The sequence below is a fragment of the Cyprinus carpio genome, chromosome B17 (genome assembly GCF_018340385.1).
Source record: "Cyprinus carpio isolate SPL01 chromosome B17, ASM1834038v1, whole genome shotgun sequence".
Lineage (NCBI taxonomy): Eukaryota > Metazoa > Chordata > Actinopteri > Cypriniformes > Cyprinidae > Cyprinus > Cyprinus carpio.
Window position 1 is genome coordinate 15973130 of NC_056613.1, and position 21395 is coordinate 15994524.

A 21395-nucleotide genomic window follows, 5' to 3' on the forward strand; every position below is an offset into this window, starting at 1 on the left:
CATAAATAAACAATTTAAATTAAACGTTTGAGGAAGCACAGTGGATTTGTACTTAATGAAAATCCATAGTAAGACTTCATCAAAGGATAAAAGTAATTTAATCTAATTACCAGCTCAAGTAAACCAATTCTCTCAGTAAATGTAGGTGAACACTGAAGTCTTCAAACAGCCAAATCTGGTGTCAGAATAAAACAAAACAATCGTTTTGATTTTGGCTCCACAATGCCTTTCACAAAATAAGGTCTTAGGTCGTTCAATGCAATGAAGTCATTTATCTTGCACATATTGCACACATTATGTACTATAATGCAGCTCTATCGTCTGACCGAAGCCAAATGTGGTGCCATCAACATAAAACGCCTGGGTTCTCATTCTCATTAAATAGCTTAATTTTAGTATTAGCATTAACTATGTTATTTTAAGAATATATAATGATGTGCTTAACAATGTTATGGTTTATTACATTGGTCTGTTGGTCTAGAAGCATCTAAAGCTCCAAAAAGGAAAACCATATATAACATATATATATATATATATATATATATATATATATATATATATATATATATATATATATATATATATATACACCCTACTGTTGACTACTACTGACTAATCACGCCAAAGCTGCAGGAAAATGATATCATGACAATGCTGATTGGCTGATGAAACCACACATGCACAGTCCCCAATCCTTTACTAGTGACTATCCTGAGCTATGACAAAAGACAGGGTAAAAATATCAGTTTTAAATGTTTAAGAAAACCCTGTGCACTGGTAAAATGCCTAAATAAAAACAGCTATTTTGAATGGTTGTCAGTTGATAAAAATGTTTTTGCAACCACATGGTGTAGTTACTACATCTACCAACAGGGGCTAATGAGGCCATGCTAACCAGCTAAACTTGGACCCCTTAGATTTAGAATGGAGTCAGACTTTCACTCAGTCGATGCCATATTTAATTAAGGCCACCAGACTCCACGGAGAAACATTTTCAGAGGCACTATCGAAATTCTTCTGAGCCATTTCATCTTGAATATAAGCTGACTGTAATGCAAAGCACCTTTAACTGTTATACATGTTATAGTTGCGTGCTACCGCTGACAGAGTCTTAGCGGGGCCAACATTTCTACCGCTGCTGCAAGGATACTTCAACACTCTATCATTGAGTTTATATTAACAGGATGTAAAATAATTTCTGGAAAGCCTATGTTTTAGCTTATTCTCCGTTGAGGAGTTGTTTATTTGGTGTTGTAAGGGAATTTGAAGCTGTTCAGCACACATGTCCTCCGCTCACTTCTAAAACACAACTCAATGTCTTGTCTCCGTCTGAACTTACACACATGCTCGTTGTCACACATTTACACACTGTCCATCTCACCAGCTCTGGCTCCTTCATCTTGCCCACATATGAGGCCTCTGTGTATGAGGCAGCGGCAGCATTCGGATAGTGTCCAGGGGTAGTTCACCCCTCACTCACATTGCTACCTGCACCCACAACTCTCCACCACCATGTCCTCATACTGTTTATAAACCACGTTATTCCCAGAGTCAATGTACAGGATGCTGATGGGACTGAGTTTAGAAGGAACACAACAACTGGGAGGGGTGGACTCCGGGTCCATGGAGTTCATAAGAGTCTGGATGATGGCGTGGTTGGTCGGTTCCAGGTGTGAGCGCAAGGGGAAGTCACACAAACCCTCACAGTGATAAGCTTCGTAATCAAGTGGCGCAATAATCCAGTCGTCCCAACCCAGTTCTTTGAAGTTCACGTGAAGCGGCTTCCGGCTGCAACGTGTTCTCCGTCTGCCACCACCACTTACTCCAATTCAACCAAGGTCCACACTCCCAACAACACAACGGCCTGCTAGTGCGGTCCGCCTCCTCCGCCGATGTCTCGGATGACCTTTAATACCAAGCTCCGGTGCAGGATTAGGAAATTTACGACTTTTCATGGCCTTTATCTTCTCACGGATCTCCCTAAAGAGGTTCTCCTTCCTTCGAGCTCGAGTAAAAGCCACCAGTAAGGCCCTTTCATGGGTCTGCTGATCCTCATGGCTCAGACCCAGCATGCCGGGATGCACCACCTTGTTATTTGAATCAGAAACGGCGGATATGCTGAAGCACAAAGGCCTGCTGCCTTCTGCGGCTCTGTTCAACTTGAGGTGGGTCTTCACGCTTGTGCCAACGTCAAACACGTCCCATGTGGCTGAAGCGGTATCTAGAAGATCAATGGTCCTGGAAGTGAGGAGCAGAGGTTGGTTAGAGGATCCCGGGAGGGAGCAGGTGTGAAGGAGTAGTCGGTACAGGTTCCCACCAGTGGAGAGTAAACTTAAGACATCAGGCGGTGGCCTCCTCAGAACCCGCAGCTCCACCTCCATCAGTTCGTCCAGTCTTGAGAGACCAGACAGGTCGAATGTGTACTGCTGGTGGAACTTTAGAGAAGGATCATCTGAAGGTATAAGAAAAAGGATTGATTAGCATTGAAATAAGAAACAGAAGAAGGAATTTTAAGAATTAATGCAGCAAGAGCCAGACACAAATGCGTTTCCTCAACTTACTATGAACGGTCTTACATATGGCTTTTGAGAAAATGGCATACACAAATTGTCAGTCCTTCTACTCAATGAGAATAACATTCAAGGGCCTGAATGATTTCTCCAAACATGAGGTGCAGCATGCTCACGGAGACCAGGTGGAGAGCATTTGGCTGACCTGTCAGACTGTGTCGGCCTTTGGCAGCATCTGCTAATTACGCTGATTGAGTGAGAAGAAGGTTTGGCAGGACATTGGAAATGCTCAGCCTTCCTCCTTCCACTATATGTCCTCAGGAGGATGTAGTAAATTTGAAAGGTGGGTGGCTTAAGGGTGTAATTAAATGTTAGGTAACATTTCAAGCTGAGGTGGACCTCAGTATTCTGTGGCCACCATGAACTGGAACTGGTCTTTCATTATTCGCACAGCTAACTTGAAATCACTGTGGGGAACAAAATCTCTGACTGCAAGATGTTGTCCTCTCCTTTTCTTTGTCTGGAGAAAGAAATTGGCTAAAAGAACACATTCAGTACTCAGTCTCATCCGTGACTGAGAGGATGCAGAACCAACCTTTGCTAAGAGAGACCAGACTTTACGCTTAGAGTAAAACAAGCTTCAATGTTGACATCTTGACATCCAGTTCAAGAAATGGAACCCAGAGTACTATGGAACCTGATACAGAGACCACAGTTTCATGGGGTAAACATGAAGAGGATTCTTCCAATATGAGCTGGCTGCACAAAAACCCAAGACCAGATTGGGACATATTTTATTGATGTTACATTACGAGAGATCCTTGAGAATAATGGTAATTGTAAACTGTTTCGAGTCAACAGATTTTTGCCACAAATGCTGTACCTGTCCTATGGTGCTACATGAGAAGGAGCATCCAAAAGAGGTGTTTTGAAAGAAAAGCACTATATATTTATCTCCTTTCTGAAATAAAGGAATGCTATAAAAATGAAAGGTGAACAGAGGGGAAGGGTGTAGAGTAAAGCACCCTCCTCAAAGCTAATATCTGCTTGCCAGACTAAACAATGACATAACCTAGAAAATTAGCCGAGGCAGGCAAGGACTCAAGTTCCTTGGGCCTACATCTAGTGTCTGTATTGGCAGTTTTTTGGCTTCAGACAATGCACAGTCATACTTTGATCAACAAACTATGTTATGTATTTAGTTTAGGGTTTTTTTTTTTTTTTTTTTTTTACATTGACATTTTGCATTGGTGGGACAATCTTTACACAAAGCAATGCTGCACTCCCAAGCCAGATTTGAACCAGAAACAACTCGTATTCAAACCAAACACATTACCACTGAACCAACAATAAAATTCTGGACCCAAAAGCAACAGATGTATATGTGAAGGTATATAATTAAATATTTAAACACGTTACAGTTCATTTTAGCACTTGAACTGGTCAGAATGATTGCTACCTCATACTATTAATACAATCTAAGATGAATGTCAGGAAAACAATGCTATTGAAATAGTTGATTTAAATAGTTGTTCTTGTTGTTTTTTACACAACACACATAAAATATAAAAATATTGATATCACATATACAACACTGCCCCACGTTTTTTTTTTGTTTTGTTTTGTTTTTTTGTGGCAATGTGATGCCAGTGGTTTTATATTTACTTTATAAGAATTAATAGAACTCAAATAAAATTTCATGACTCTTCACTATTTGCAAAATGTGGGAAAATATGAGTGGAAATAATATAATGCTTGGAATTCATATATTGCTAATTATTACCCTTAATACTTTGAACAAATGTGGCATTGTGCTCTTTTTATCATTCAAAGGCAAGTGCCCTCAAATGTAATGACTGGCCTGTCAGTTTATGAATGTCACTTCAATCTCTCTAACACAGAAGAACCTTTTTGAATACTAAAACAAAAAGAAAAGAAAAGTGTTTTTCACGCATATCTCCATATATTTGGTCGGGAGGAGAACTGACATACTGCATTTCACAAATCCTGTATTTTACGTGACAATCTTTATTTGAACAGAAGTTTTAAATTAAAATGTTTCTCTATCTTTATCAGCAACACCTGGAGGGGAGAACGCCTGCTCCGTTTTAGATACTTTAGCTCAAGCTCAAGGTGCTGCTGAAGTTTATTTGTCACAGATGTTGGAAATTTGAGACATTTGACTTCATATTTCTTTTTTGGAATTTTATGTATTTCGAAAATATTATTGAGAAGCAGATGATCCTGAACGAAATTAAACTTGAGCTGTACATGTGGGATCGCGCATTTACATTATAACAATCCATCACTGAGGCAGAGTATTTAATAAATTATGTTTCTTTATAAGTTGAACGGCCAAAGGACAGACTATCCGCGTAATTCTAATTCACGCAAAACTACACATTTCCCCAATTTACGCACAAACCAAAATTATAATATTTTTATTGCCATCTGTTTTTTTTTTCTGGAGTCATAATGATGTGCCATCAATAATAATAATAATAAGGTTCGTAATTATAATGATTAATATTAGTAACAATATTGTTGTAGGCAACAAATAATATTATTCGATAATAATAATATCCAGAGCATCAGATAATTTATATATATCATGGGTGAAATATCCTCTACTGTTCTCATCAGTCACACCGAGATCAATCATCTTACAGTGTCAGCTGTCATATTACAAGCATGATTTATTACTGCAGCGTGTACATGCCATTCATTGCAAAATATAATATTATATGCCAAAAATAAAATATAAAAAAAAAAACATCTCGCCCAAAATCAAAAAAAAAAAAACTCACCACAGATGGCCTCAAGCAGATCATCTTACAACCCATCTATCTATCTGTCTGTCTGTCTCACCGGTGGATCAGTCTCACTCACCTTGTCCCAGGTCAATGAAGCTGGTCACTGTATTGGCATATCTCCTGGAGCGCGTCTGGCTGCCGTTGCTTCCCCGTCGGTCCAGTTCCGACAGAGTCCTGTACAGAGAGATCATGTAAGACGGAACATGAACAGATGTGAAGTCGTTCCGAGAGCTCGCGCTGACTTCTGCAGGACCGCGCGCATCCAGATGTGAGTGGAGCCCGTTATCAGAGGGGTACTGCACCGATCCCAGCACCACTGCCTCAAGAACATTCCCAAAGCAAAAAGAAAACCATAAGAAGGGAGCGGCAGTCTTCTTGGGAGTCATTTTCAATGGTCTCTGGCCGAAAATGGCAAAGTTGGATGGACTTGATGACTTTGGAAACTCCCCTTTGCTCTTTAGATAGTGTTAATATCTTGAATGTGAGTAACACTGAATGCCTGCTGCTCTGTATTCAGATAGCGCCCCCCTTTGGAAAGATATTTGGAAGCGGTAACGTGTGTTTTAAATCAGGATTCTAGGAGTGGGCTGATATTATTGGCAATTTTGTCATTTTAAAATAAAATTATGCTAAACAGACTGAGCTTAAAGTAAAAAATGAAAATAATTATTCTGCTTTGCTATGAATTTTCTCTTCTCTTTCTATGAACATTTTTCTTCAAAACAAGCATAATAATTTAAAATAGGCGTATTGGAAGTCAATATTTTGATTCGGAAAATCGACCCCGTTTAATGCGCGCGCACTGCCATCTACCGTTGACAACACTTAACTAATACACGTGCAAAGTTTATGCAAGTTAAATTACAATACAAAACCGCTAATAGTAAAATCCGTTTACACTGCAGGAATAGTAGTCATGCTTTTAAGTTCAAATATTGCCTTTCTTATAGGCTACATATGCTAAGGGAAACAGAGCTGTCACACTTCCTACTCGGGTTAATATTTCTTATTCTAGTTTTCTTTTTGAAAGTCAATTTATATCAAATCTCAAATCACTGTTGTGGCCAAAAATACAACCTACGAATATATGACTATAAAGCCACTAAAGGCATTCACCATGTTATATGATATTCCCTCTGCTGTGCAAGCCATTAGTGAATGCATTCATGTAGATTAATAGCAGGGATTTAGATCTGATTCTTTCTTCATGCTGTCCATTTTTCTACTAATTTACACCTTGTCAACTACCAAAAAATAAAGAATATCATATACATAATCAGTCAAGCATATGCTTCTTTTCACTTGTCACTTGCTGGAATCAAAGAAGGAGCATTACAGTCCATTACTTTTTCATTACAGCTAGCATATGCTCAATTTAAGTCGAAAATGTCCAGCTGAAAATAGGGTACCATGGAGATTTAACTTTGGATCACAATGTTGAGGTAAAGCACATTTCCAATGGTACTACCTGAACACCTAATTTATATAAATTCAACATGTCAGCATGCTGATTGTGTGTTGATTTGCTGCCTGGATTAACCAACACTTTGCTATAATATATATGGGTAACATGTTTAACTCTGGAGTTTTTGCCAGGAAGCTCAATTCTTCGGCTTCCTCTCCTGACCTCATCCATGTTTGTCATTTTAATAACTAATATTCAGTAAACTAAACACATTCTAGTAGCCAAATAAGCACTATGAGCTTGGACTGAATGGTTAGCTTGGTGACAAAATTTTATTTTTACCCCTCATAACAATTGACTAGTATGTTGACTATGGTATATTTCCACTCCAGCAGTAACTTCAGTTGCTCTGCATTAGACACCAATTACAGATCTTTTGTCACTGCTGTCAAATAGCTGCAAAGATTTTGTAAATGTATATATAAGAAGAAATGGAGATACGTAAAAAGTGTTACCATAAAGTTCAAAACATAACTAAATTAATGTCTTAATGATTATATATTTTGAAAGATTATGGCCTTTTGTTTCCACAGTTAAGTATCTTGATCATCATTTCCTTGAAACTAAATAAACTTCCACCAACTCACTACGAAGTATGTCATCTCATACCATTTGCCTCATTGGACCGATGGGCATTTTCCACCATTTAAGGGAGGCACATGCATGCACACAGGCACGTTGGGTTTCAGTGTTTTATGGGGACATTGCATCGTTATTATTTTTATACTGTACAAACTTTCACGCGTAAAAACCTTCTGCATTTTTAGATTTTCAAAAAATGAATGTAGTATGATTTATAAGTTGTTTTCCTAATGGGGACAAAAATGTCCCCACAAGGACTGGTATTGTTATTCTTGATTGATACATAAACACTTAGGCCTGTCTGTGTGTGTGTGTGTAATGTAGCTTATATATACACGTGTGTGTGCCACAAATGTGGGTGTTAGCCTTAAAAGAAATACATTTAAATTACATTTTAATTTATTAATTTAATTTATTATTATTTTTAAGGCAAATAACTCCTGGTAATTGTGATATTTGGGTGGAAACTTTGCAGTGGCGCCCCCAGAAAATGTTAATGGGGTGGCCAGATGAGGCCACAGTAAATCTTGGGGTGGCACATCAAAAAATAAATAAATAAATAAAGGGTTTGCAATATTGACAAAAAAATGATATCTCTGTGATTTCTGGGATTTTATGGATAACGAAAATTAGACAATATTTTGCTGTGTTTGTTATTGTGCTGATATCTTATTTCTAAGTGTGCTGACAGCTGCTTTATTTTTTTTTTTTAACCTTAACGCGCCATTTTTTCTAAAAGTGTGCACCATCTTTTAAGTCAGACACTTGCATTTGGGCTGTTACCAAGCAAATGCAATCAGTATCAACAAAATTGAGTCACTGTTAATAAGTGAGTCATTGCGATTGAACCGAATCATTTAAACGGTTGATTCATTCAGGAACGAAACTATCATGTTGCTCAGAGACGCAAAACAGTGGCTGTGTTTGGAATGATTTTTGTTTTTAGAAATAGAGCGCAAAAAGCGAATATGTTGTCTAAAACGTAAAACTCTTGATATTAACTTCTTGTTTATTGAACTGTTGTATGAAATCAATGTCACATTTGCAATTATGCAGACTTCTGGAGAAAAACGTCACTCTTCGTGTGATAGTAACTATATAAAATGATATATAAATTATATAGATCTAAAATTAATAGATTTAAAATAGATTTAAATTAATAGTAGCCACTGCAAATCAACCCTAAAAATTCCCACAGTAAATTCCAAAATAAGAGCAATCCACACACAAACTGTGGTTACCATGGTTATTTTTGTACCGATAAGATGCGAGTACAACTTTTAAAATTCCCTTTGTAAATTTGCAAATAAGAGTAATTTATATGCACTGTGTTAGCTGTTTTATAAGATCGTTCTGAAACCACACCCTGCATACTATCCACCCGATCTGCCCTAAATAGTATTGAAAATGATATCACATCTAGGATGGATAGTATGCACACTGGGACGCAGGCTAAGACTTTCTCTGTTTTTCTTGCAAGTTTGTACTTGCAGACACATCCTGCACATTAACTTCCTCAATGAAAATAAAAGATCAGCTGATGGTCACGTGACTATCACATGATCAGTACATTAGGACCTTAGGACACAGGAATTGGTGTTGTTTCTCCAGATATCAGGGTACATTAGCGCGAAAACAATGCGGTGAGTATTTTGTTGTTTTACATAGAGTTATCTTACGCTAATCATAGTTGATAAATCACATTTGCAGAAACTATTTGTAAATCTCACAGACAGCGACTCACCTCATGAGGTCAGATGGTCAGGACAAACAGTTCACATAAACGTGTTCCCTCGTGTACTGCTTTCTAGCATGTTCATTATTCAAGTTGACTATTAGAATTAAAATTACAAAAGTCAGTAACCTCCTGCTCTTCCTCGTCGGCTGTAAAATAATTCATTGTGCATTAAAGTGGGTTCTTAAAGTGACAGTGTTTATTTTTACAGGATTGCTGTTTTTGTCCTGAGCTTTATTTGGCTCGTCAATGGGGAGCTGCTTGAGGCTGACCAAGATGCTTCGTAAGACCATGCACACCTCTGTCTAGCAATAACTATAAATTATGTCTAAATGATGAAGTATATTTGTAACTTCTGATGTAATTTCTATATTTGATTTACACTAGAAACAGCCCTTGAGCAATGTTATTCTGTTTTAGCGTGCCTGAGGACTGGATCCTAGTTGAAGGGGTTGAACCTTTGGAGGAAGTGGAACTTACATTTGCATTAAAGCAGCAGAATGTTAAGCAGATGGAAGAGTTACTGAAACTAGTGTCGGATCCTGACTCACATCAATATGGTATTGCGCCTCTCATTTGTTATAATCCAAATGATCAAATAAAGAAATGAAGTTCTCATCTTCTCATTATTTTTTAGGGAAGCACCTGAGTTTGGAAGAAGTGGCTGCTCTTGTGCAACCTTCTCAGCTGACCGAGAAAGTAGTGCGGAATTGGCTCCAGAGTCATGGGGTCAAAAACTGTCACACAGTTGTAACACGGGACTTCCTTCAATGTGTCATGACTGTGCAGTAAGGACAAGTTTGAGTGAATTTTATAGTATCAATAGACCACAAAAATTAGATCAGTTTCTCATCTTCTATCTGTCTTTCTCAGGGTGGCTGAAGCATTACTCCCTGGCGCTAAATTTCACCGCTACAGCAGAGATTCACACACTGTGTTGAGGTCAACATCTCTATACTCCGTTCATAAAGACGTGTATCAGCATCTAGACTTTGGTGAGTAGCTGACACTATTAGTTCATCTCCAGTTTCAAACCTATAAGCCCACTGTAAAAATTTATAATGCCTCTAAATTATCAACATGATCCAAACTCTCTCATTCCTCATTGTTGTTACATTGCAGTATATGTTTTACCTTGCACAATTAAAACTACAGATTTTTGATTATAAAACTAAGGATTGAAATATCATCCTACTAATATAATTTATTAGAAGATATAACATCTGATATTTATATGCAATTTAAGTTAGCAGTACTCTTAAAAATTAAAAAGTAATCAACAATATACAAGAAACCAAAAACCTATCACCCTTTCATCTGACAAAAAATAAAAAGTACTTTTTTTTTTTTTTTTTTTTTTTTTCCCCTTTGAGTATGAGCTCCGTATTCTTACTATATGGGTCATAAAAGCCTAGTGTATCAAACCTTATTGCAACCTTATTTATTTTTAAAGATTTTTTCTAAAGATTTTTTAAACTGTTCCATTTAAAAAAAAACATATGTCTGTTAAAGGACTTAATAATTTTCATTCAACAATACAGAATTTTGCTTTTCATTAATTGTAATTACATGCATTATTTTGATCTCATAAAGGTGAATAAAATAAAGTAAATACATTTCTAATGGAAAATCTATGAACTAATCACTCTCACATAAATCCTTTTCTTTTTTATTATTTTTTAGTGGGTGGTGTTCACCGTTTTCCACCTAAAGGAAAGGATATCAGTAAAGGCTGGGAAGGAGCAAGACAGTCAGCTTTAGGCTATCACTTGGGTGTCACCCCCTCAGTCATTAGGAGTCGCTACAACCTTACAGAAAAAGATGTGGGCACTGCCACTAACAACAGTCAGGCAGTGGCACAGGTACAACTCTCATATTTACTGGGGAAATTTCACTGATTAAATCCATTAAGTTAATCATATGAGCAGAATTCTGAAGTGTAAATATCTTCACTAACTAGTTCTTGGAGCAGTACTACCACCCTGCTGACTTGGCTGAGTTTATGAGTCTGTTTGCTGGAGGATTCACTCACATGTCTGCAGTAGAGCGGGTCGTGGGCACTCAGGGCGGAGGGAAAGCTGGCATTGAGGCCAGTCTGGATGTGGAGTACATCATGAGCAGTGGAGCGAACATTTCTACATGGGTCTTCACAAATCCAGGTATGTGGTCCATGAAGGGCATTATGTTAGTACCAGATGCTATTATAGTTTTTATTGGTATTTTGAGTTGGTTTTCTATTAAATTTTAGTAGTTTTGTTGTCATTTTAATTATTATTTCTTATTTGTCTATAGTTTTTATTCATTTTTCAGTTTTAGTGCATTAAGTAAAACTTATTTTATTTCAGCTAGTTGCCAAAACAATATCCAAAACAAAATATAACAAAAACTATAAAAAAACTGACCCATAAAATTCCCCAGTTTAATCCTTAAATTTAAACCAAAATGTATATTAATTTGTTTCTTCATCAGATTTGGGGAAATTTAATATTACATCACTTATTCACAAATGGATCCCCTGCAATGAATGGGTGCCGTCAGAATGAGAGTTCAAATGGCTGATAAAAACATCACAGTAATCCACACAACACCAGTCCACTTCTTTTGAAGTGTTTGTAAGAAACAAATCCATCATTAAAGCCATTTACCTTTAAACGGTTGCTTCTGGCCAAAGTATGAGTCCATAATCCATAATAACACTTACTCTAGTGAAGCTTCTCCAAATCTCAAACTCCTCTACATCTTGGATATTGATTTTAGTGCATCAGTTGGGTCTTTTTCCAAATAGATTATTTTACTTCATTCATTGTAATGATCACCAACTTAACCTTGGTCTTGGTAACAGGTCGTCATGAGACTCAGGAGCCGTTCCTTCAGTGGATGCTGCTGCTCAGCAACATGTCTGCAGTGCCTTGGGTCCACACTATCAGCTATGGAGATGATGAGGACAGCCTTTCTGATGCCTATATGAACCGCATCAACATCGAGTTCATGAAAGCTGGCCTCAGAGGGATTTCCATGCTTTTTGCTTCTGGTAAGATAACGAAAATCATGCTGCAGGAACAAAAAATATTTAGTTTGTGCATTTTATTTTGAAATTTGATTAACTGCTGGTTGCCTATAATAGTTCTTTATTTTGTTTTTCTTCTTTTGGTCTAAGATCTCAAAGAAAGCCACACTCATACAATGCCTCTGTTTTTTTAATGCAGGTGACAGTGGAGCAGGCTGTAGACACTTGACCAAGGAAAGAAATACTTTTAGGCCGAGTTTTCCTGCATCCAGGTAGATGTTGCTCTCTAAATAATCTGTATAATGATACCTTTTATACTGAAAAATAGTTGATGTGTGAAATGAATCTCTTTCCTGTCTAGTCCCTATGTGACCACGGTGGGCGGGACTTCTTTTAAGAACCCCTTCAAACTCACCTATGAAGTCACAGACTACATCAGTGGAGGTGGCTTCAGTAATGTGTTTGCGATGCCAGATTATCAGGTAAAGCTCCATGAGTCTGCATCTTTTACAGTGTTTTGAATACTGTCTTGCTGCTTAACGATAACCATGCAGAATGTCCCTAGAGTCTATTTAAGTAGCTGAAATCAGCACTATTTTCTGTTTTAAACAGCTCTTTGTCACATGACCTCATGACCACCACCCCATGACCTCATGTTCAATGTTAAAGTCAGCAATTCAAATACAGTTGTCATATTGGAAATAAAATCTTCTTGCATTTTTAATATCATTTGGCAAAATGAGTTGAGAAATTAATCACAATTGCTGCTTTTTTCACATCAAAGTGGAAAGAGAAAGTGTTTGCTATGTGAGATTGTGTAAATGTAGGTCATTCCATACATACAGATATTTTGCATACTGTACTTTTGGAAGCAAATGCCTTGAAATTCAGTCAGGTTGTCAGTGATAGTGTTTTTTATCTCTTTGCTCATTTCTGACAAACAAGGCTATTGTGTTTTGTTCTCTGTAGGGTGGTGCTGTTCAAGCATATCTGAAGAATGTTCAGCCTCTACCTCCTCAGACATATTTCAACATCACTGGAAGAGCCTATCCAGATTTAGCTGCGCTCTCTGACAACTACTGGGTTGTTACCAACCGTGTACCCGTACCATGGGTTTCTGGAACTTCGGTTAGTAAATAATACAAAGACAATGGGGTTTTGTTTGCTAGTGCACTTATATTACAACATATTACTTATATTACTTTACATTCATTGAAGAATAATGAAAAACAAAATATCAGTTTCCAGAAAAATAATCAGCAAATTATTAATAAGAAACCATTTCTGATGAAGTTATTAAATTGTAATATTTCACAATATTACTGTTTTAACTATTTTTGATCAAATAAATGCAAATCTTAGTAAACACTAAATAAAAAAAAAAAAAAAAAAAAATGTTCAAAAACCCCAAGCGTCTATAAGGTAGAAAATGCAAAAACAATGTACATTTATTAAGTACAGATTAGGTTACGATAAATTACCCATTAAAGTCTGATATTTCATAATCCGAATGTTTTTCCAGCATCAACTCCAGTAGTGGGTGGAATGCTGTCCCTCATAAATGACCAGCGCTTTCTGAAGGGTCTTCCCTCATTAGGATTCATCAACCCTCGCCTTTACAAACTGCAAGGCAAAGGTCTTTATGATGTAAGTGTTTAAAAACATTTTTAATGTTAGCCTCCCTTTTCCCTGTGTTCAGAACTACTGTGTCTACAAAATCTATATTTAAAATGTCAGTGTGTTTCAAATTATAATGCATACTGTCCTAAAAGAATTTCATGTATGAAATGATCATAAAAGGCAGTATATGGAAATACTCGCTGTAGTGTCTCCTGTGGCAACTACATGCAGCACACTCACATTTCAGAATGCAGTTATGTGTGAAATTGAGCTTGTGTAACTAGAAGCTTTAATTTTTCCTGTTTATGTATCTGTTCTCCTCCTGCTCTTAGGTAACCGAGGGATGTCACCTGAGTTGTCTGGATGATAAAGTTGAAGGGAAGGGTTTCTGTGCCTCCCCTTCATGGGATCCAGTAACAGGATGGGGAACACCAAATTATCCTGCTCTTCTAAAAGCTCTTATGGATTGAGCTGCTGCTTGTTTAGTCAGATTGCAAAAGAAATATCCACCCTTTGCACACATTTTTTTTTAGAAATGTATTGGTTTTTCATGTTTGTTGAAGCATCTAAATGATGATGCATTGTGTAATCATATCAACATATCAATCATCTAAGAATCATTTTCAAAAAATAATGTTCTTTCATTGTAAACTGAACCTTTGATGACTGGCTGATTTACCCTCCCAGAGTTCTTCTTCCTGTCTAACAGGTCACACCACTTCAGTTCTTTCAGATGAGGTTGATTTGTCCCAGAGTAAAGGCTCAGAGGTTTCCAGGTGTAGACTACAACTGTATGTGTAACAAGCTTCTTTGGTTTAAACAAAACAGTGGGACATAGAAAATGTTTTGATTTTTCAAGAGAAGTGCAATATTCCCTAATAATAAATTTCAGTTCCTTTTAAAACAATTCAAATAGATCTTTTATTCATAAACATTAGGTTGCTCCAAGGTTAAAATGTAGCATTTAATAAAACCAGCCTAATTATTGAAGATACTTGAGAGCTGCATAAACCAATGGCCTGTTTTTGACATTTTAAATATATTGATTTCAGACGTTGTGAAGAGATCCTCAGGGAGTTAAATATTGAATGGCTTTGTTGTTCTGGGACTACTAGGTCGTTGGTGAGATTGAGAATGTTTTTCTACTAGACGTTTGGTGCACTGAATGTTGTTTGAGCAACTGGTCCAACTTGTTTTTTTTTTTTTTTTTTTTTTTGTGGATTGCCTTTATAGGATATTTTGAAGACTGCGTTTCATTTCTTTACTTGAAAAATACAAATTAAAGATTTTACTCTGAAATAAATGCATTTGTGTTCTTACAGTTTTGGATTTAATTATTTTTAATATAACCCAGAAACATACAAAAGAATATGTTTTTGAGAAGGAATTGTAAACTGAGTTGGCAGAACATATTTACAATAGCAAATAAGCATGTGGTATTGGTGCATGGATTAATTTTTTTTTTTTACATTATATAAATGCAAACTTAAGACAGTTATAGGATGTACATGAGAAAATCAGCTCAGATTAATATAGTTCAATATATTTTAGGGTTATGCAAGGATAACTAGTTTCTAAAAACACTGCAAGTCTTGAAATATAAGAACACATTAGGTTGTGTCAGCAAGCGCAATTTCTAATAGGATCTTTTAAACAAAAAAAAACAGTATATATTTTTAAACAACAAGATTTGTGTAATTTAGAACTTAAAACTAAATGTTGTGCATGTGCTAAGTTGGGAAGCTATAAACAATTATTAGCTGTATTTAATGCAGTGCATCAATGGCGATATTTTAAAATAGCATATGAAATCGCGATATCATTGCAATACTTCAAGCGTTCATATGTCATTGTTACAACATCAAGTTATTTGTTGGATTAAACCAGAGATTTTTAGGCTCACTGCTGTTTGCTTCCATTGTCTACTCCAGAAAATATGACTTTATATGTGACAATTTTAACCAGACCATATCATAAGGTTTCGCAAATTCTTGCTTTTAAAATCAGTGTCTAGAGGACACTGAGCATACTGGACAGCATGATGAACTTCAGGCTCTTGGAAACTGCACAGGGGAGTTTAGCTTTATTCCATATCATTAAATAAATTAGAGAATTTGAAGGAAAAGTGCCTTTTCACATACTGAGTAGATTGTTACTGTGTTACAAAAGAAGGCTTGTGTATGTAGCAGTATTTCCTGAAGCTGGATAAAAGGTTTTAATTGGTTAAACACAATCTAATCAACATCTCTATTATCTACATGATTTCAAAACATTTGTACAGGACAGGTATACAAAATGAGATACCTGCGCAAGATACCTCACAAAGAAAAGCTGTATTTACATTGAAAATAGCTGAACGGCATCTCATTCTCCTTGAAGAAAAGCATTCACAGGTTTTAAGTCTCAGGGACGACACACACACGCACGCACACACACATATTATGACAGCTCTACGCTCTAAAAAGTGTACAATATGCACACTTTGAAGACATCTAAAAAGCAGTCTTTGTCTTTGCAAACTGGTAGAAACAGACACACACCGATGGGCAATTTGCTTCTTTGGGCTCAGGATAGTGAGCATCTTGTATGTGAATGAGGGTCCACAAAAACAATCACATCTTCAAAAGAAGAAACTCTCATAACTCGGGAAGTTATTTAACTCGTGAGAAGGTTGACGGGATAGTTTGGTGTCAGGTCCTCATTCACATTATAATTCCCATCAAAATGTGCACTGAGATTCTCTTAGAAAAGAATGGGTCTAGAAACGACATACAAAGTGGGTTTTGGAGCAGGAAGCTGTGGTCAGACAGAGTCTTTAAGGGATCTTTCTTTAGCGAGCCATCTCACTGATTGTTTTTAGCTTTTGCGTGTGTCAAAATGTGAGACTTCAGGTTGGTGGACTGAGCGAATTTCTTGTTGCAGCCATCGAACGGGCAAACATAAGGTCTGTCTCCAGTGTGAATCCGCACGTGTGTGCGCAAGTTAAAGTCCAATGAAAAGCGCTTTCCACATCCCTCAAATGTACACTGGGGAGGAAAAGATTAAAAAGCACATTTATTATTTACATTTAAGATATTTCAGTTTTATAAAATTCTGAACAGCATCATTAAACTTAAAAAAAAAAAAAAAAAAAATACCTGGAAAGGTTTTTCACCAGTATGAACCAACTGATGCCGTTTTAACTTGGAACTCTCCACAAACGCCTTCCCACATTCAGCGCAGACATGAACCCGCGGCCCATGGGTGTGCAAGTGCTTTCTCATAGCAGAGTTGTCCCGAAACATTTTTGTGCAACCCTATGATAACACATAACTAAAATGTTAAAAATCCTGATGATAAATTAAACTAAAAATGAAGGTGACTGGATTAAATGGTTAAAATCTTTAAGTTGACCAACAATATCCTAAATCAGCAGTTCTACTACAGAAATTTTACATAATTATGAGCAATAAAAAAAAAAACTCACTTTGTGAGGACATGCTATCGTCCTTGGAGAGTCGTCCTCCTTTATTTTCCTGGGCTTCATTCTGTATTGTGAGAAACATTCAGGAGATGACATTTGTATGCATGCTTAATTCTACGAGGTACATAATGAACAAAATATATGAAGCAAATCAAATTCACTGCTTTTGAATACAGAAAAATGCTAAATGGCTTTGATTTGTAAACCATCTATATACATGCATGTTCATAGGTTTGACAAGTTTCAAATCTTTTTTTTTTTTCTGTTGTTTTTTCAAATATACTGCACAATAAATAAACAGTTCCTTTTTTTCTGGGACCAGTGGAGTTTAAAATATGCATTACACCAAAGAATCAATAAATGCTGTACTAAAGTTTCAGCTTTTGGCTGAATACCCACCTGGCAAACTCCGCCAGCTGTTTGGGGTCTGACAGGTCAATACCAGGTATGCCACCAGGGGGCAGTTTCTTGCCTGTCATATACTCGGAGTAGTCAGGAGGAGAGTTTTCTCCAATAACATGCTCCTCAACCTCAGTCTCATGATCAACATCTTTCTTATCATCTGTACAAAACAAAAGATTAAACGTTTAACAAGTACTTAATCAAATCACACACCCAGTATTTTACATAGAGCTAAACGTTATAAGGACAAATAAAGCAAACAAAACGTAAATGAACTCACGACTGCAGCAACGCCCTAGTCATAAGTGATTCATCTTAAGATTAAACAATTATATTCATTGTCTCAGAGAAGCAACGCATAAGCATTTATATATAATTTTTTTTAAAAAACTAGTCTGACGCGATTGTGGTGCAAATTAAATTCCGGTCAAGTATTCGGCATCAAACATGCAATGAATGCGCATGTTTTTTTTCTTTCTATGCATTAGGTGAGCGTTCCAAAAAAAAAAAAAAGCATCCTCTAGAGCGCATGCGCAGTCTGTAGTGGTTCACGGCGCTCATTCTCGTAAACATAAAAACCTGCACTACATGTTCATGTACTTTATTTAATATTCAAGTAATGCCAAAAATTTTTGCTCGTTACAGACCAGACTCACTTAAAATGAAAGCGGAGAATTTAAGAAATAATACACAACACCCACAAAAAGACCAATAACTAATATTACAATATCCGTATGTTTTTACAGCATACGCCGATAGGCTGCGGCATATTTTAAACACTTGTAAGTTTCAGCATTTAAAATATTCAGCCCCTTAGTAGTTTGTATACGTCTTAAACAATACAATTTTTATCAAATAATTCCAAGTTAAAAGTGACCGACATCTTTCTGAATTTAACTACACTGCCATTAAACGCCAAGATTTCAGGATCGCAAAAGCTACTAATAGATATTTCTGTATTTTCCCAAAGGCCGCCGTCCACTATAAACATTTGAATACGTATTAATACAAAAATGCGCAGTACGTTAAGCATTATTAGTATCCCTACGTAAAATGCATTAGTCTGATAACTGTGTAAAAATGGTAATCACGTCTAACTAAACTGGGAAACATCGCCCCACGCACAGCACAGGAATCTGCTAGATGTATCTGAGTTTCTCCGTTAGAGGATTTAAATACGCGGTAACATTTGTTTATTGAGGGACTGAAGCGCCGTGAGACAGACAGTTCGCAGTCAAGCAGCAGATCGTGTGACTAGGTCCCTCCCCTTCTTCAAACGGAGCTGCGCCATCGCGGCCTGCAGCAGCGCGGCGGACTCACAGCGCCTCTCTCCGCTCCCGCCGCCATCTTTCCCCGCTCACAGAACCGCCATGTTTCGGGGCCGCCGCCATAATGGTCTGGAGGAATATGGCGGCGCCCATCCACACTTAAAACATGGCTTCCCATCAAAACAAAAACATTTAGACCGGGGCCACCCTCATAAGTGGCTTTTCGGGTCCGAAAATCGTTTCTGACACTGGGCTATCCGGCAGCTTTATAACGCGCTCGAGAGGAAGAGGGCCCACGCGAGGCCTGCGCGAGAACAAAGCACTTGATGCGATGTCAAAACTTACCCGATGCCCACATAGTGACGGAAAACTCCCCCTCCAGTGTTTTGATCTGCACTTGCTTCTGCTCCCATTTGCGTCCGCTCGCCTCGGCGGAGTTTAGGAAGCTCTTTTTGACCACTCTTTTCCCGCTGCCTCCCCCTTTCTTCATCCTTCCCGACGGGTTCTTGCCAGACACGGTCACTAAAGTCTGCTCGATATATTCCTCCTCTGCCACAGGGACAGGGACAGGGATGAGGATCTGGTCCTCGAAGCTGTCGTCTGCGTGGAGGTCCGAATCGTCGCAGCCCACCACCTCCTCGCGAGTTTGGACCAGAATCACCTCCTGGTGGTTAACGTGGTTGGGATCCTCTGTGACCAGCGGCTGCAGCGCGATCATCGGCTGGTGCTCGTCGTCGTCTCCGCCGACCACGGTCGTCTCGATGGTCTCGACTTCGATTTCGTGCAGCTCGACGATCTCCGCCGGCATCTCCGAGCCGTCTGCTTCGATGTACAGTGTCTCGCCCGACGCCATGCTTGGCTTTCTTGCTCTCCGAACTGATTTCACGCAAGCCCTGTGTCAAGTCAACGGCTCGTCCTCCCTCCTACTCCGCTAACAAACAGACAAAACTCCGTCCCACATTGACTGACTCCGCTCACGGACTCTGCTTGAGAATCAGACGGGCGAAATCACGCGAGATCTTGCTCTTCGTGTTTGACCTCATTCTCACCAGTAAACTTTTGTAAATTATACACAATCGAGTTTTTTAATCTTCATTGACAGTAGCTGATAGACTGTATATAAACAATATTTAATTTGAATTCGAAATAATAAAATATATAATAATTAATTTGAATGGGAAATATATTGATTACTTATGTATGTACTAATAACAAGGACACGTTTTAATTAATTGAATTGTTTATTTGCAAATATGTTTTGAATTGACACAAAGAGGATTTTCAGAGGAAACTATAGATTTACAACTAGGTGGAAGTGATATACTGTATAAGTTCCACAAAGGCCTGCTTCATATATACATAGTCTACTTTATCATAGTATTTTCTGTTCATACATAACTTTAAACAATGCTGTAATGAAGGGGCGATTCTAGGATTTTCAGTTTAGGGGGCTTAGCGAGGGTATTATATATATATATATATATATATATATATATATATATATATATATATGTATATATATATATATATATATATATATATATATATATGTGTGTGTGTGTGTGTGTGTGTGTGTGTGTGTGTGTGTGTGTGTGTGTGTGTGTATATAGCTAAATGAATATACCAAAAAGAGCAATATTCTGCTGTATTGCATAGATAGGCATAACATAAACTGAATAAGCCAAATTCAAGAATTCATGATCTCTTTCTCTCTCTCTCTCTCTCTCTCTCTCTCTCTCTCTCTCTCTCACACACACACACACACACACACACGTATACACCTGTTTACTGTACACACACAAAATTTTACTGTTTGCATTTCTATTACAAACCTCTTTCCTTAGCTCAAGTAGCCTATGCAAACCTCTTTGCCACTTGCACTGGAAAATGTATTACACTGAAAGTTACATTTTCAAATGAAAATGGCAACATGATCGTTTTATAAATTATGCGTTCATATGTGGTTCATTTTCACTAAAGGAAACACCTGCGTGAACGCAGCGAAAAGTTAAGCCACAGTAGATGGGGAACCAATTTATATTTTGTAAACTGTATTCATGACAAAGAACAAACACGCGGAGGAGCCGATCGAAGTCTGCCGCTGATTTCATTATGAGACAGCAGACTTAAGGCGATCAGGAACTCGTGGACAGTTTATGGAGCGAATCGCAAAATTTTAGGGGGGCTGAGTAGTCCAGCTACAGCCCCCCTAAAAAATGGCCTAGCGACGCCATTTTGGGTTTACATTGAACCACATTAAAGATGTAATATTATTAGGTAAGCTGTAAGCATACTTTGGCTACATCTGGAAAAAGAAGACCCATTATATGAAGAAAGTAGAGATGATAAAACAATATAAAGAGGGAGGTTTACAAGCTATTGATTTTGACTCTATAAATGGGACCATTAAAATTAATTGGTTGAATTCTCTTTTAAATAATAACATTTTTTGGTTTCATATTCTTAGAGAGTTATTCAAGAAATTAGGAGGAATAGAGTTTCTATTAAGATGCGATTTCACTGCTCAACG

The 21395-nt window shown here is 37.5% G+C and overlaps 3 protein-coding genes across 3 annotated transcripts; 1 reads left to right on the top strand and 2 right to left on the bottom strand.

Annotated features, from left to right (window-relative positions):
- Positions 1 to 596: 596 nt before the first annotated feature.
- Positions 597 to 5975, bottom strand: gdf7 (growth differentiation factor 7). Its single transcript, XM_019120269.2, is given in 2 exon segments — positions 597 to 2452; positions 5400 to 5975. Coding segments are annotated over 2 exon segments (1278 nt in total). The 5' UTR covers positions 5710 to 5975; the 3' UTR covers positions 597 to 1484.
- Positions 5976 to 8907: 2932 nt separating this feature from the next.
- Positions 8908 to 14939, top strand: tpp1 (tripeptidyl peptidase I). The gene is made up of 13 exons (XM_042742488.1): positions 8908 to 9013; positions 9317 to 9388; positions 9526 to 9665; positions 9743 to 9893; positions 9979 to 10100; positions 10789 to 10967; positions 11066 to 11264; positions 11948 to 12136; positions 12312 to 12384; positions 12474 to 12594; positions 13082 to 13241; positions 13635 to 13759; positions 14065 to 14939. The coding sequence occupies exons 1-13, from the start codon at positions 9009 to 9011 to the stop codon at positions 14200 to 14202; spliced, it is 1674 nt and encodes a 557-aa protein (XP_042598422.1). The 5' UTR covers positions 8908 to 9008; the 3' UTR covers positions 14203 to 14939.
- An 835-nt stretch (positions 14940 to 15774) lies between these two features.
- yy1a (YY1 transcription factor a) lies at positions 15775 to 19898 on the bottom strand. The gene is made up of 5 exons (XM_042742489.1): positions 19211 to 19898; positions 17595 to 17757; positions 17199 to 17259; positions 16870 to 17028; positions 15775 to 16758 (listed from the first exon to the last, which is right to left on the bottom strand). Exons 1-5 carry the CDS (start codon positions 19716 to 19718, stop codon positions 16576 to 16578), a joined length of 1074 nt encoding a protein of 357 aa, XP_042598423.1. The 5' UTR covers positions 19719 to 19898; the 3' UTR covers positions 15775 to 16575.
- Between the last annotated feature and the right edge of the window lie 1497 nt (positions 19899 to 21395).